At 31.0% G+C, this 12,809-nt stretch overlaps 2 protein-coding genes and 1 long non-coding RNA gene across 3 annotated transcripts in view; 1 reads left to right on the top strand and 2 right to left on the bottom strand.

Annotated features, from left to right (window-relative positions):
• Window positions 1–1,003: 1,003 nt before the first annotated feature.
• LOC105226135 (inositol oxygenase) lies at window positions 1,004–3,375 on the bottom strand. Its single transcript, XM_011204919.3, has 4 exons — window positions 3,174–3,375; window positions 2,533–2,704; window positions 1,562–2,138; window positions 1,004–1,453 (listed from the first exon to the last, which is right to left on the bottom strand). The coding sequence occupies exons 1-4, from the start codon at window positions 3,192–3,194 to the stop codon at window positions 1,345–1,347; spliced, it is 879 nt and encodes a 292-aa protein (XP_011203221.2). The 5' UTR covers window positions 3,195–3,375; the 3' UTR covers window positions 1,004–1,344.
• Window positions 3,376–6,371: 2,996 nt separating this feature from the next.
• LOC125778431 (uncharacterized) overlaps window positions 6,372–12,809 on the top strand; it is a 77,480-nt gene continuing 71,042 nt past the window's right edge. The window contains exons 1-2 of the long non-coding RNA XR_007422689.1: window positions 6,372–6,566; window positions 7,426–9,050. This is a non-coding gene — a long non-coding RNA (uncharacterized LOC125778431). The remainder of the gene's footprint in view (window positions 6,567–7,425; window positions 9,051–12,809) is intronic.
• Window positions 9,897–12,809, bottom strand: part of LOC105226136 (tetratricopeptide repeat protein 28) — a 42,736-nt gene continuing 39,823 nt past the window's right edge. Inside the window, exon 7 of the mRNA XM_011204920.4 lies at window positions 9,897–12,804. Within this exon, the coding sequence (XP_011203222.3) occupies window positions 10,607–12,804 (2,198 nt within the window). The 3' untranslated portion in view covers window positions 9,897–10,606. The remainder of the gene's footprint in view (window positions 12,805–12,809) is intronic.

The raw sequence follows: 12,809 nt of genomic DNA, 5'->3' as shown, positions 1-12,809 counted from the left end.
TTTTTTTTATTTGTTTTTGCGATAATATTTTATTCACGATACTGGAAACGTGATGCTGGCTTAAGAATTTGTGGTGAAATTGCATTTAAATAAATTTATAATTCTCTGGAATAAATGTTTTTTTGTTATTTTTTTTTTTAATTTTTTTAAATTTTGTTTTATATTTTCTTTTTTAAATTTTTTTATATTTTTTTTTTTAATTTTTTTTATTTTTATTTAATTCTTTTTTAAAATTTTTTTCTATTTTTTTTTTAATTTTTTAATTTTTTTATTTTTTTTTTAATTTTTTTTATTTTTATTTAATTCCTTTTTAAAATTTTTTTCCTTTTTTTTTAATTGTTTTTTTATTTTTAATTTTTTTTTATTTAAATTTTTTTTTAAATTTTTTAAAATTTTTTTTATATTTAAATTTTTTTTTATTTTTTTTTAATTTTTTTTTTTTTAATTTTTTTTAAATTATTTTTAATCTTTTTTAATTTTTTTTTAATTTTTTTTACTTTTTTTTAATTTTTTTTAAATTTTTTTTTAATTTTGAACATTTTTATTAACTTAACTTTTTTGAAGTAATATTTTTTTTAATTCTTAATTTCATATTATATATTTTTGTAATTATTGAAATTTTTAATATTGAAAAATGTTTTTGTTTTTATTTATTTTTTTTTGATTTTGAATTTTTTAGTTATTTTTTTTTAATTTTTTAAATTTTTTATTTTTGTTGTTGTTTTACTTAAAATTTTTTTAAAAATATATTTTTTTAATATTTGGATGTTTTTACTTTTTTTAATTTAATTTTTTATTTTTTTTTTATTTTTTTTGTTTTTTTTTTATATGTATGTTTTAATTTTTTTTATTTTTTTATTAATTTTTTTTTTAATTTTTTTTAATTTTTTTTAATTTCTGCCATATTGTTGAAACATGGAAATGTTAAAAAGTCGCCGGGAAAATTTTCTAAATACATACATATGTACATATATGTAGTTGATCAATTAAAAAAACCCAAAAATTGTGATTGCTCATTTATTTCATATATTTTTACTATATTCTTGCTTGTGATAAAAACATTCGCTTGTATAAAAAAATGTATAAGTCCATTAACAGCTCTGGATACGAATATCTATGTACATACATATGTACATATGTACGTACCGTTGCCGTATAAAAGCTTAAAAACTAATTATTTCAAAATTATAATATAGTCTAATTAAGTATATAGTACGGTAAATATGTATATGCATGTATGTACAATATGTAGTTAGAGCTCCAGCTCAATTTGAGTTTATTGTCACTTTGGAGTTTGGCGCCATTTGCATTCGAGTAGCTCAAGTCGCTGCCGGCGCCCTTGACTTAGAACTCCAAGACACCGGGCAAGTATTTGTCAATCAGCGATTGGTAGTAAGGCCACAGAGCGTCAATGTCGGGCACCTTCTCGCTCTTGGTGTACAGGTCGTAGCGGCTGTAGTAAGCAAAAGAGCGCAGATAGGAAGAGAGAGGTAATGTTAGTAAAATTATTTCAATTATATTTTTTATTTTGAACTTTTTTGGTGTTCTCTCGTGCACTCACTTGAATATAAGCACCCATTTCTTGGTCTCCTCATCGCCTGGTGCCTCCAAATGTTTGTAGTCGCCACCGTTGTGCCATGGATAGAACGAATGGAAGCGTATAATGTTGCATGCCACATGTGGCAATTTCGTTTTGTTATGTTTCAATACGCGGTACATGTATTCGTCGTGTCCCCAGGACAATAACAAGTTGTCCACACCACAGTTTGGCTCATAAATGCCATATTTCGTGTTGTATTTGGGATTCTCGCCGTCGACATTACCTTCGAAGCTGTCGGCGCGGTAGACAATGTGTTCGCCCCATTCACAGCCCACCGGGAAGGTGTCACCCACTACAGCCCATTGTGGCTCATCGTAGAAAGCCATCACTTTGCCGAGATCGTGTATGAGCGCGGTCAGATGTAGCCAATCGAGCTCGGGGTATTCCTCGCGTGCGCGCTCGGCCGCCTGGAAGGCGTGTACGATGTTCGGCAGATCAATGTCGGGGTCAGATTCGTCAACCAGATCGTTGAGCTTCTCGAGTGCTTCGCGCACAGTCGCCTGGAAGGTGTTGAATTTCAGCCAGCGCTCATGGCGACCTGCGGAGTAAGAGTGTGAGAGAGAAAGAGTGAGAGCGTGAGTGAGTGAGTGGCTGAATAAGTGCAAATGTGGGACTTCAAGGTAATGCTTAAACATTTTAGTTTCTAATTAAAATTTCGGCATTTATTTGATGATTTTTGAAATTTTACTCAAAATCATTTATTTTTAAATTGTGAAAAAATTTAATTTTTTGTTTAATTTGCATTGTGTTTTGTAATTCTGATTTTTTTTTTGCTTTTTATAAATTTGAACAATTTTAAAATTTTTGCATATTTAAAAAAAATTTTATATTTAAAAAAAATTTATATTTAAAATTTTTTTTTATATTTAATTTTTTTTTATATTTAAATTTTTTTTAATAAAATTTGTTTTTGTTAACTTTTGTCCACTTACCTTTGACAAAGTCCACTGTTTGATTAAGATGCATTGCGCGATAGGTTCTGCGTACACGCTCCTTCAAAGGATCTTCTTCATTAATGCTGTAATCACGGAATTTCGATGGACATTTGTCGGCAAAAGCAGGTTCGGGACGCAAGAGCTCCGAAGGATCGATGAGTTCAATTTGCTACAAAAAATTCAATTATAACAATTTTTTTCGAAAACGATTGAAAATATATACATACATACATAAAAAATTTTGACGACACAACAATTTTTAGTAAATTTAAAAACAAAAATTTCACTCAATATTTTTTTATATTAATTTATAGATCCGATTTTATTTTTTATGTATGAAAAGTTGCATGCATTTTTGTAGAAAATATCCCTAATGTCTTTAAATTTCATTTCCTTTAAATTTATCGATTATTTTTTATATATATATTTTTCTAAAACTATTAAAAAAATTAAAAAATCATTTTATTATTAAAAAAATGCATATATTTTTGCATCCCTAATTAATTTTATTAAAATTTTTTTAAAACATATTTTTTTAAACTTATTTCACTTTCTAAAAGTGATTAAAAAATTAGAAAAATATTTTTTAGTTTCACAATTTTTGTCAAAATAATCGCAGAAATCCTTTTCGTCTTTACCTTATCCACCAAGAGACGCATTTTTAAGGATAATCACTAATTACGTATCACAAAAATGCTTTTTTTAATTATTATTATTTTTTTCACTTAAGAAAAGTCCTTTCAGTTTTTATTTATTGAAGTATTATTATTCTATATTTTCACGTACGATCGTTTACGATCCGCACTTTACAAGTTCTGAAGCGCTTTTGAGTTGTTGAGCACAACGCGGAGCAATTTTTATAGGTGCGCGAAGGTAATGCGAAGACGTTCAGCGAGCGCCGATCGGATGTACGATCGGTTGGCGGGCGGCAATAAACCGATTACCGCACAGGCAGTACTGTCCCATGGAGGCGAGCAATGGTCAAATAAAACAACAATAAAAAATATTGAAAAAAATAAAAAATAAAATTTGTGATAAAGCACTTACTCGTAAAACGCGTGCTACTACATACTCGTAATCATCAGCGCGGAATTTCTAATCTCACTTTTATGTTTTGACGGCTTTTGATATACAATTTGCGCTCTTGCTTCGTTATAAGTTAAAAATACTTCTCGTTTTTTTTGAAGTTCCGTTTTTTGATGCTTAATGCTATGCATTCGAGCGCAAGTGCATACAAACGTACATGTTCAGCTGATAAAGTTCTAAAAAATTTGTAGTAAGCTTTATAGTTATTATATTTATTAGTTTTTAATTCATTGATTTCTTTGTTTCAAATATTAAATTTTTTAAAATTTTTTTCGCTATGTTTTTTATTGTTATTGATTTTTTTTTATATCTTTTATTGATTTATTATTAATTTTTAATTTTTAATATTTATATTTTCATTGTTTTTTTTATTTTTATTATTTATTCTCTTATTTTTATTTTTTTATATTTATATTTTTTCCTTTTTTATTTTTATTTTTTTTTGTATTTATTTTTATTTTTAATATCTTTAAGTTTATTTTTTATTTGTTCTTATTTATTTTTATTATTTATTCTCTTATTTTTATTTTTATTTTTTTATTTTATTTTTATTTTTATTTTTTTTTTATTTTTTTCTTTTTATTTTTTTTTTAATAAACGGTTTTCTGTCTTGTACAGTTTTTTTGCTTGCCATTTTTGGGCATCTTCACATTTTGAGTGACGTATTATCATATATTAACTGATAATGCAGTGTGGCTGCCAATATATGAAATATTACAAAATGTACTCCTCCTGACATATAAACCCATATATGTATGTTTGTATGTATATGCAGTCATAACAATTAATTTGTTAATAATTTTCCATTAAGATAACTCATACTACTTTAAATACTAATTACGTATATTCGTGTGTATGTATGTATGTATTGCAGCACGCGATACCTTGTTGACATGCTTAGTATTGTTTACAAACGCCTAGCTAGTAAATATGTGTATTTGTGCTAGTACAAATATTCAATCATGCATACATATATTGTAATCAGTTGCAAGTATTTTCCAATTATTTGATAATCTGCGCTGTTTTGATAAGTTTATCACTAAAGTACTTTAGTTCGTAGTTGAAAACACACAACTATACTCATACATACATACTATGTATGTATATAACATCTTGTTTTGATTTTTTTTTATATAAATGTTAAGTGTCCTCAAAAAAGTTTTTTCAATTTGTTATCAGCCTACAGATCTTCCACAGTAACACCTCCAATTCCCTTGAGTGTTGATTGTCAATATATACAAGTATAAATATGTGGCGGTCAAAAAACCCAAAAAATTCGAATTTGCGACAACGCCCACTTGTCTCGTTGTAAGTTTTAGGATCGCAAGCATTACTATATAGTATATACATCAATATGTGTTATCAGCGTTACTGACGTAAACAGATTAAGGCATTCTTAATCTAGACATTCTTAAGCGTAAACTGATGGTCCATATTATTTATAATTTAAATTTATGAACGCAGAATCTTAATCGTGTTAAAACTTTGCTTAAAAAAGTATATTATATATTTTAACTCCTCAAAATATCCCACAAAGGTGCAAGTAGTGTTTCTGCATTCACTGAGCTGTTCTTCAAAGTGCATAAAAAGCTAATCATACGTCTCATTATTGGAATATAATATACTTATATACATATATGTATGTATATACAGCCAGTCAATGTCCTGAAACAAGCAAAAATATGCATTTAATAATTCTCAATCGATTTAAATTGAAACTTTGTTTGCTGTACGCGCGTTCTGTCTACTCACATATGTATGCTTCTGAGATTCATCGCTGCAATAGAATAGCTTCTGTTCGTTTGCAGCTTACATATATTTTTATTAATATATTTTTATTAACATTAGTTGTTGTATTATTACTGCATCATAATTCCAAAGCATCCGGCGTTTGACCTTGACTTATAGCTGCGAAGTTGTGGCAGATTGAAAAGTAAGGATCAATTAGTGATAGGCACATGTGTATACATATTTGTAAGGCAATAAATCATACTGATGTGATAACGGGGCGGAAAAGTTATTGGGATGCTTGAAGCACCGTACAATAGCACTAAGCACTTCTTTCATATACTAAGTGTGCCACACTGAAGCAATTTATGTACAATTATAACGAAAAATCTCAAGGCAAATCAACTTAACCTCAATTAGTTGCCAGCAACTGGTCACCTATCTTTTCACTATCACACTATTTAATAATTTCGTTTCCCCGTCTTTTACGCAGATCAAGTTCTAACTTTTTCATTCATCTCATCAACCTTTGCAACAATTTGCGCCACAATCCAGTTTCACTTGACGGCAGACGTGCCCCTGACAATGTATCTGCGGTTCTTTCTCCAATATTAGATAATTAATTGTTTCCATTTTGATTACTACGTATTGTGCGCGCTATTTTTATCGCACAACAGCTGGACAATTGTAGAATTTCATTTAAATTTTCTTTTTTGCACATTTCAATTGAAGAAACTCATAAATTATCACACACACGTGTCGTAATTGAATGCAACAGCGCTTTAACTGAACACACTTCAAACACACAATACCCTCAAGCATTTATGTAAAACATTAGATAAAGAAAAACAACAAAACATGCTTGCTATATATGTACGTATTTAAACGATAAAAATATACATAGGTAAATAGGAAGCTGCGAATTGTAACTTATGTCATTTCTATTACGCCAGTGCATAAATGTAAACAAACCGCTGTTTTCACACTTGTTTGTGTGTATGTCCTTACATGTGTTGAACGGAAGAGCAAAATTCATTTATCGCTACTTCCACTATTATTTGAAATGCCAGCGGAAAGAAAACACTACAGAAAACGATATTTATTGGCAACACTGTCTGTCAATTCGTTATTGCTTATTTATTGCACCTTCGCTATGTAACAGTTAATCGTTTGACATCGCGTGATTGCAGCAGCGTTTTGAATACGTTTGGCTAAAAGTGAGTTTTTATTAAGTTTAATTAAACATTTCACTACAAATTTTTGCTAAATGTGTTCAGTAGTGTTTATATTTTATGAAGTGAGTGTTACATATGCAGAAATGCTCTTATTAAAAGTAAATAACAGTGAACTGTTTTAAGACAAGCGGCGGCGGTACACAGTGATGGCGTCAAAAGGGTTGCAAAGATGTTTTTATTTGTCTGCTAAGACAAGTGTAATTGGTTTTGGTTATCGAAATAGTAATTAAAGAAAATATATATGTAAATAGATAAACATTTTGCCAAGCATTTTGATAATAATTAATATAATTTTAATATTAAACGAAAACGAATACCAGATAATTTCAGTTCAACAAAAGACTTTAAATGCTTTGAACTATCGATGTCAGAAAAGAAAAAGTGTAGAATTTAATTGAAAAATTAATATAAATCCTTCTGAGCATGTTTTCAACATTTTAGGAAATATTTTTGCTTCTTTTTATCTTTCATATGGTTGTATTTTTCTAAAATTTGTTAAATTTTTATAATAAATTTAGTAAACTTACAAGAAACTTTCCATAATAGTTATGAAATAAGAAAAATATCGACAAACTTATTTAGTTAATATTTTCAGCATTTAATTTCTTATTTCTCCTTCAATTTTGAAATACAGGACTATTGTCATTTGTCTGCATATTCTTATACCCGGATGTGTGTGTCTGTATGCATACATATGTTTTACTTGCAACGAGTATTTTACTACATATCCGTACTAATGTTTGGCAGCACTGTTCTAGAATTTCGAATAGGCAAAAAATGCTGCCCATAGTCACTTATTGCAACCCAGTCACACTAACCATCTTGTTTTTCTCCTTTTCAGTTCTTCCGTTACTCGTTGGAAACCGCTTGCAATTTGCTGCATTATCAAATTATTAAATTGTAAAGGTTTACTTAAATGCAGCTTGACTTTTTTATTTAAAATATGTTAACTGTGCTTGTGTGCAACTGGATTTGATGAAATATTTGCAGAACATGCGGAAATATGGTTATATTTGCCAAATGAAATCTCAGTGGTATGCAACTGTGAGTTTATCAAAGCATGCATAAACATGCACGGTATGGATAAAAGGGTGCTATTAAAGTTGTTTGCTGTTGGAAAAGTTAACAAAAAAGTGCAATAAATGTGAAATTCGTAACAATTATGTATTAAAAAGACGTAAAATGTGCTAAAGCATTTATGAATTAAATTGCTAGAGAAATATGCTGCAGTGTTCGCACACATTTCAGACTTTTATTACAATTTTAGTGATATGCCAAAATATAAGAAAAAAGGCTAAAGATCTTTAAAGTTAATAGTGTTTCATAAAAAATATACATATAGTGGTAGTGTTGATTAGAGAAATAAGTGTAAAAAGGAAAAATATATAAAAGAGCGCTAGTGGTAATATGAGAAAATTAATTAATGTGTAATAAATAAAAAATTAAAATTGTAGTGTGTTAATAAAAATAATAAAAGAGCAGTGAATGCCACTAAAATGAAAATAGTAAAAAGTGTGTTTTTTTTGTAAAAATGTGTTTTAGAAAAAGTGTAAAACAAGCAAAAAAGTAAAAAAAATATAAATAAAGTGAGTGAAAAAAGTAAATAAGGCTTTCAATGAAAATAAAAAAGAGCAGTAAATGCCATTAAAAAATAAAAAAATAATAAATGTGAAAAATGTGTAAAGTTATAAAGCGAAAATATATAAGAAAAGAGCAGTGAATGCCATTAAAGTGAAAATAAAATTATAAAAAATAAATATGGGCCTCTTTCGTAAAAAATATATAGTGCTAGTGTGAAAATTTGTGTTAATTAAAAAATTGTGTTTTTAATAAAAGCAGAAAATGCCATTAAAGTTAAATCATAATAATAAAAATGTATCAAAGTGTGTATAAAAATGTAATTTAAGTAATAAATGAAAATGTATGCAAAAAAGTTGTTAAAATAAATATAAAGCATGTGTTATTTAAGAAAGAAAATAGTGTTTTAATAAAAAAATATAATATAAAAAAAGAGCAGTAAATGCCATTAATCATTTTAAGTGTAGAAAATTATAAATATAAAAAAATTTGTGTTAAATGCTAAAAAAATAGTGTATTAATTAAAAATTTAATATAAAGAGCATTAAATGCCATTAATCATATTAAGTGCAGAAAATTATAAATGTAAGAAAATTTATGTTAAATGCTAAAAAAATAGTGTATTAATTAAAATTTTAATATAAAAGAGCAGTAATTGCCATTAATATATTTAAGTGCAAAAAAGTAAAGCGCCACATGTTTTGTTGTTCAAAAGTTTATGCAAAAATTGTAAATTTAAGAAAAATATTTTTCGTAAAATATATAACTTAAAAAATTCTTATTGACGTTGTTTGCCTAAACATTTTAACTATGAAAAACTCCAATAAATCTATGGACGTAAAATATATTTCGGATTCGCCTTTTTAGCGAGCGGTATGTACTCAACTGGTAAGTGCGCAAAATAATTTCTTTTCTGCTAAAAATTTGTTATTATATATTTTATATAGTCTTTAAGAATTTTACTTTTGTACATTTTTTTGATTATTGATTATATACATTTTTTTAATTGGTATTGATATGCTAAGTGAAATTCCTATTTTTGCCCAAATAATCTATTCTACGCCTACTTTTGCAATTATTTATAGCCACTAAAAATATTATTTACAGCATCGGAATCTATTATTTATTTGAGTAATTTCTTTATTTCCTTATCGCAAACCAAAAAATGACAAACAATTAAAATCTCATAACAATTAAATATATATAGAAAATTACTATATAAAATTAATTCGTGCCGATTACTCTGATTTATGTCCATACATAAGTATATAGAAAATAACTATACTAAATCATTACGAGCAGACTGCTGTGATTTATGTCTGCACAAAAGTCCTGGGGTCATTTCAGTCTTTGCTGAGTTAAAATTATGAAGCTATCGGAGAAAGATTATATTTTGGCTACGCTAACTGGCCTTTAGCTGGGCAATTGTACGATCCTGCACGCGAGCTTTAATAGGAAATGGTTCTTATTGGAATTCTTTTGAAAACGTGACCTTGCAGTTTTGTACTTTTAATTTATTTTTCAGCGAGATCTGTGATTTATGGTGTCACAGTTGATGTCTTTTTAGGTTCATTCGTTACGTGAGAGATTAGACAGTAGAGGAGTTGTTTGAGGTTGGAATTTGTTCCTAATATAATGTCTGTCAGATAAGTTTGATTTAGTGGTATGTTATGGTGACCAAAATAAATGGCTAAGAGTTCATAGTTATTCAAAGTAATGGTGTTTATTACGTTTTCCACTGTTTTGAGGCGTTATCACGTTTGATTAAAAATACAGTTTAATTTTACAGTATTTCATATTTATTAAAATAAATGCAAATCGCACTTAACTAATACACAAATGAGTCTTTTAGTTCAAAATCAATACAGACCAAATAATACTTACATAAAAATAATGTAAAAGATACGGCAAGTTAACGGTTTAATGTATGATAGTCAAAAAAACAGCTTAAGTTTAAGAAATATATATTCTAAGCCTAAAACTGTACAACTTCTAGTAAAATACACCTCTCTTCTTTTTATCCTTTAGAAATATTTAAAGAGTTTTAATTATTTTACTAACAAATTGAAAATATTAATTGTAATAATATCTTATTTCTGATTAAAAATACTCTTTAGATTATTATTGCCTATTTACCTATTTTAAAATTCTTTAAAATCTCCGTGATCGTAAGTAAATTCAAATTTTTTATTAAATATGAATATAATTACTTAATTATTCTTGAAAATAAACTTGGTTTATAACATTTTGAAAGTTAAACTTTAGTTCAAGCTTGAATAAGCTTTATTTCCTTGTTTTCCTGCATGACAAAAATCTTCGACGTGATATATTGTCGGTTCATTATCAGCTCAGTTCCAGTCAAGAGCTTAGTGCTTTGTATAAGTATGTGCAATTATTTGTAATTGTAATATGAAGAATTTCGCGATCTTATTTTTCATACTTCTTCACATCTTTCTACCCAGCACAGCGTTGCCTCCGGTTTGGGTAGCACTTTTCGCTCCTTCCTTGTTACTCGTTGTGCCACCATTTCCATTAGCATTATTACCCAACACCGCCGCCGCCGTTTTGTACGTACTGCTGCATTGTGAGTCCGCCACGGATCTGCCATCACCCTCATCCCGACGGCAGAACTCGTTGAAGGGGCTGCTGGCGCGTTTAACATTTGTCATAGTCATATTTGTCACTACTTCGGCTTTCGTTTTGATCGTGCCGACATTCATTTTGATCTTATGCTGTCGTTCTAATATGTCGGCGGTGGTCAGTTCACTGGCTTTCACTATACTCGAAGGCACATTGCTTAGCCAGGGTTTGAGAGTACCTTTCTTTTGTACCGTGGCCGCTTTGCAACGACAAATGATGTCTGCGGGTTCACCACAAATGGAGCAAGTCTCTTTTGTGGTTGCGACGGTATTGTGCACATTTCCATTGTTGTTGCTGCTGCTTGTATTTATAGCGCCGCAGTTGCTGTTGGCATTAGTCGGGGTGCTGTTACTATTGGCTGTGTTGTGTGATGGTATATTCATAGTTTTCGTATTAGCTGTGCTCACTGATGATGAGGAGGAGGTGCCGCTGAGTTCCAGCTCATTGACAGCATCAACAATACTCTTTATGGTGCAAGTATTGCTGAGTTTGCTACTGCTGCTACTTACACTGGGCTCATCGTCGTAGTTCTTGCTTAGCAATAATTTGGAGAGTGGTGGCGCTAGGCCTAGACCCAGATTACGTTCATGGTATACTTCCGAGATGGTGGGAGTTTCACGATTCATATGTCGCATTATTGAGTCTTGTATACTCTTCTGATTTGCTTTGCTCGCCTCTTTGGATGCAACACTTTGATTGCTTATTGCCGTCGTAGCATTTGTGGCTACTGATTTGAGGTCTTTCTTTGCCTCGTTTAGCAACTCGGTATCGGCTTGAGAGAAGTAAAGGTTGGATGCGTTTACAATAAGCGCATTATCGTCTTCTTCGGGCAGACTTAAAGGCTTGCGACTACCAGCAAGCGCGTTGGCTGTGCCAGAAGCAACTTGGTGGTTCGTATTCATATTTGTAGGAGCTTCTGTACGTATATTAAGTCGATCCATGAAGAGTGCATGCTCTTTGCTAAGACGTGCAGCCACCGATGACTGTGCGTTACCCAGTTTAATTTTAGGTTTAAGACGGAAGTGTGACATTGGCGTCTGAGATAATTCAAGTCCACGTTCAATTTCTGATTCAGAGCTTGTAGATTCCAAGTTAGCTGATAGCATGGTGGGACCGACTAACGATGTAGTGGGTCCAAGGTTATTGTAGACAGGCGCCATTGGCGGCACAGGTCGTAAACTGTCGACCAAAGGTAGGTTTTGTCTAGGTGGTGGCAGTGGAGGCATATGTCCAGGATGCGGAGGTGGTTGATTGTTACGTCGTAAGACCGTTGCATGTCCCGATATTTCCCAGTCGGTGGTGGAACTAGCCGAGCTGGAGCTGTCTGGACGTCGGGAAATGCCATTTGGCACAACACTCATTTCTGGAATAACACTATCACCTAGATAGTTCATACCTGCGCTTGAATAAAGATTACGTATGCGAGTTTGATGTGCTAACGCCATGGATACATTTTGCTCCACTGGATTTTGTGTAGTCACCGGAGGACTGGGAGTAAATGCTGCATCACTTTCACCACCACCACCAGGACGTGATACGCGTACGGGTGCACGTAAGCTGGAATAACCTAAACGAGGTCCTGTGGTTTTATTAATATGCGCTTGCGAGATGTAACCATCTGATAGTTCGCTGTCAGTAGTGTTGGCCAAGCTAGAATCTTGCGTGGGATAAAGTGCTGAACCAGCACTATCTGGCGCGCTTGGTATAGATTCAGTGTCAGTACGTCCACCATCAGGTTCACCGCGACGGCGTACATACGATATAAATGCGCTGCCGCTACTGCTAATCACGCGTGTTCGATTAAGTGGTGGCAATGGCAAACCAAGTCCCAAGGGTTTGGTGGTATCTGCCGAAAGGTGCGATGTAGTAGCTGTAGGTGTTGATGTTAGCGCGAGTGCTGGAATGGATACAGATACTTGCAATTCGGCGTGTGTTTCGTCAGCGAGCGATTCACAGCTGCTGGATGAGTCTAAACCTAAGCTTTTCGGTGCCTCTTGAGTGTCTATA

The sequence above is a fragment of the Bactrocera dorsalis genome, chromosome 4 (genome assembly GCF_023373825.1).
Source record: "Bactrocera dorsalis isolate Fly_Bdor chromosome 4, ASM2337382v1, whole genome shotgun sequence".
Lineage (NCBI taxonomy): Eukaryota > Metazoa > Arthropoda > Insecta > Diptera > Tephritidae > Bactrocera > Bactrocera dorsalis.
Note: the sequence above shows the minus strand (reverse complement) of the source record. Positions and strands in the feature narration are given on the sequence as shown.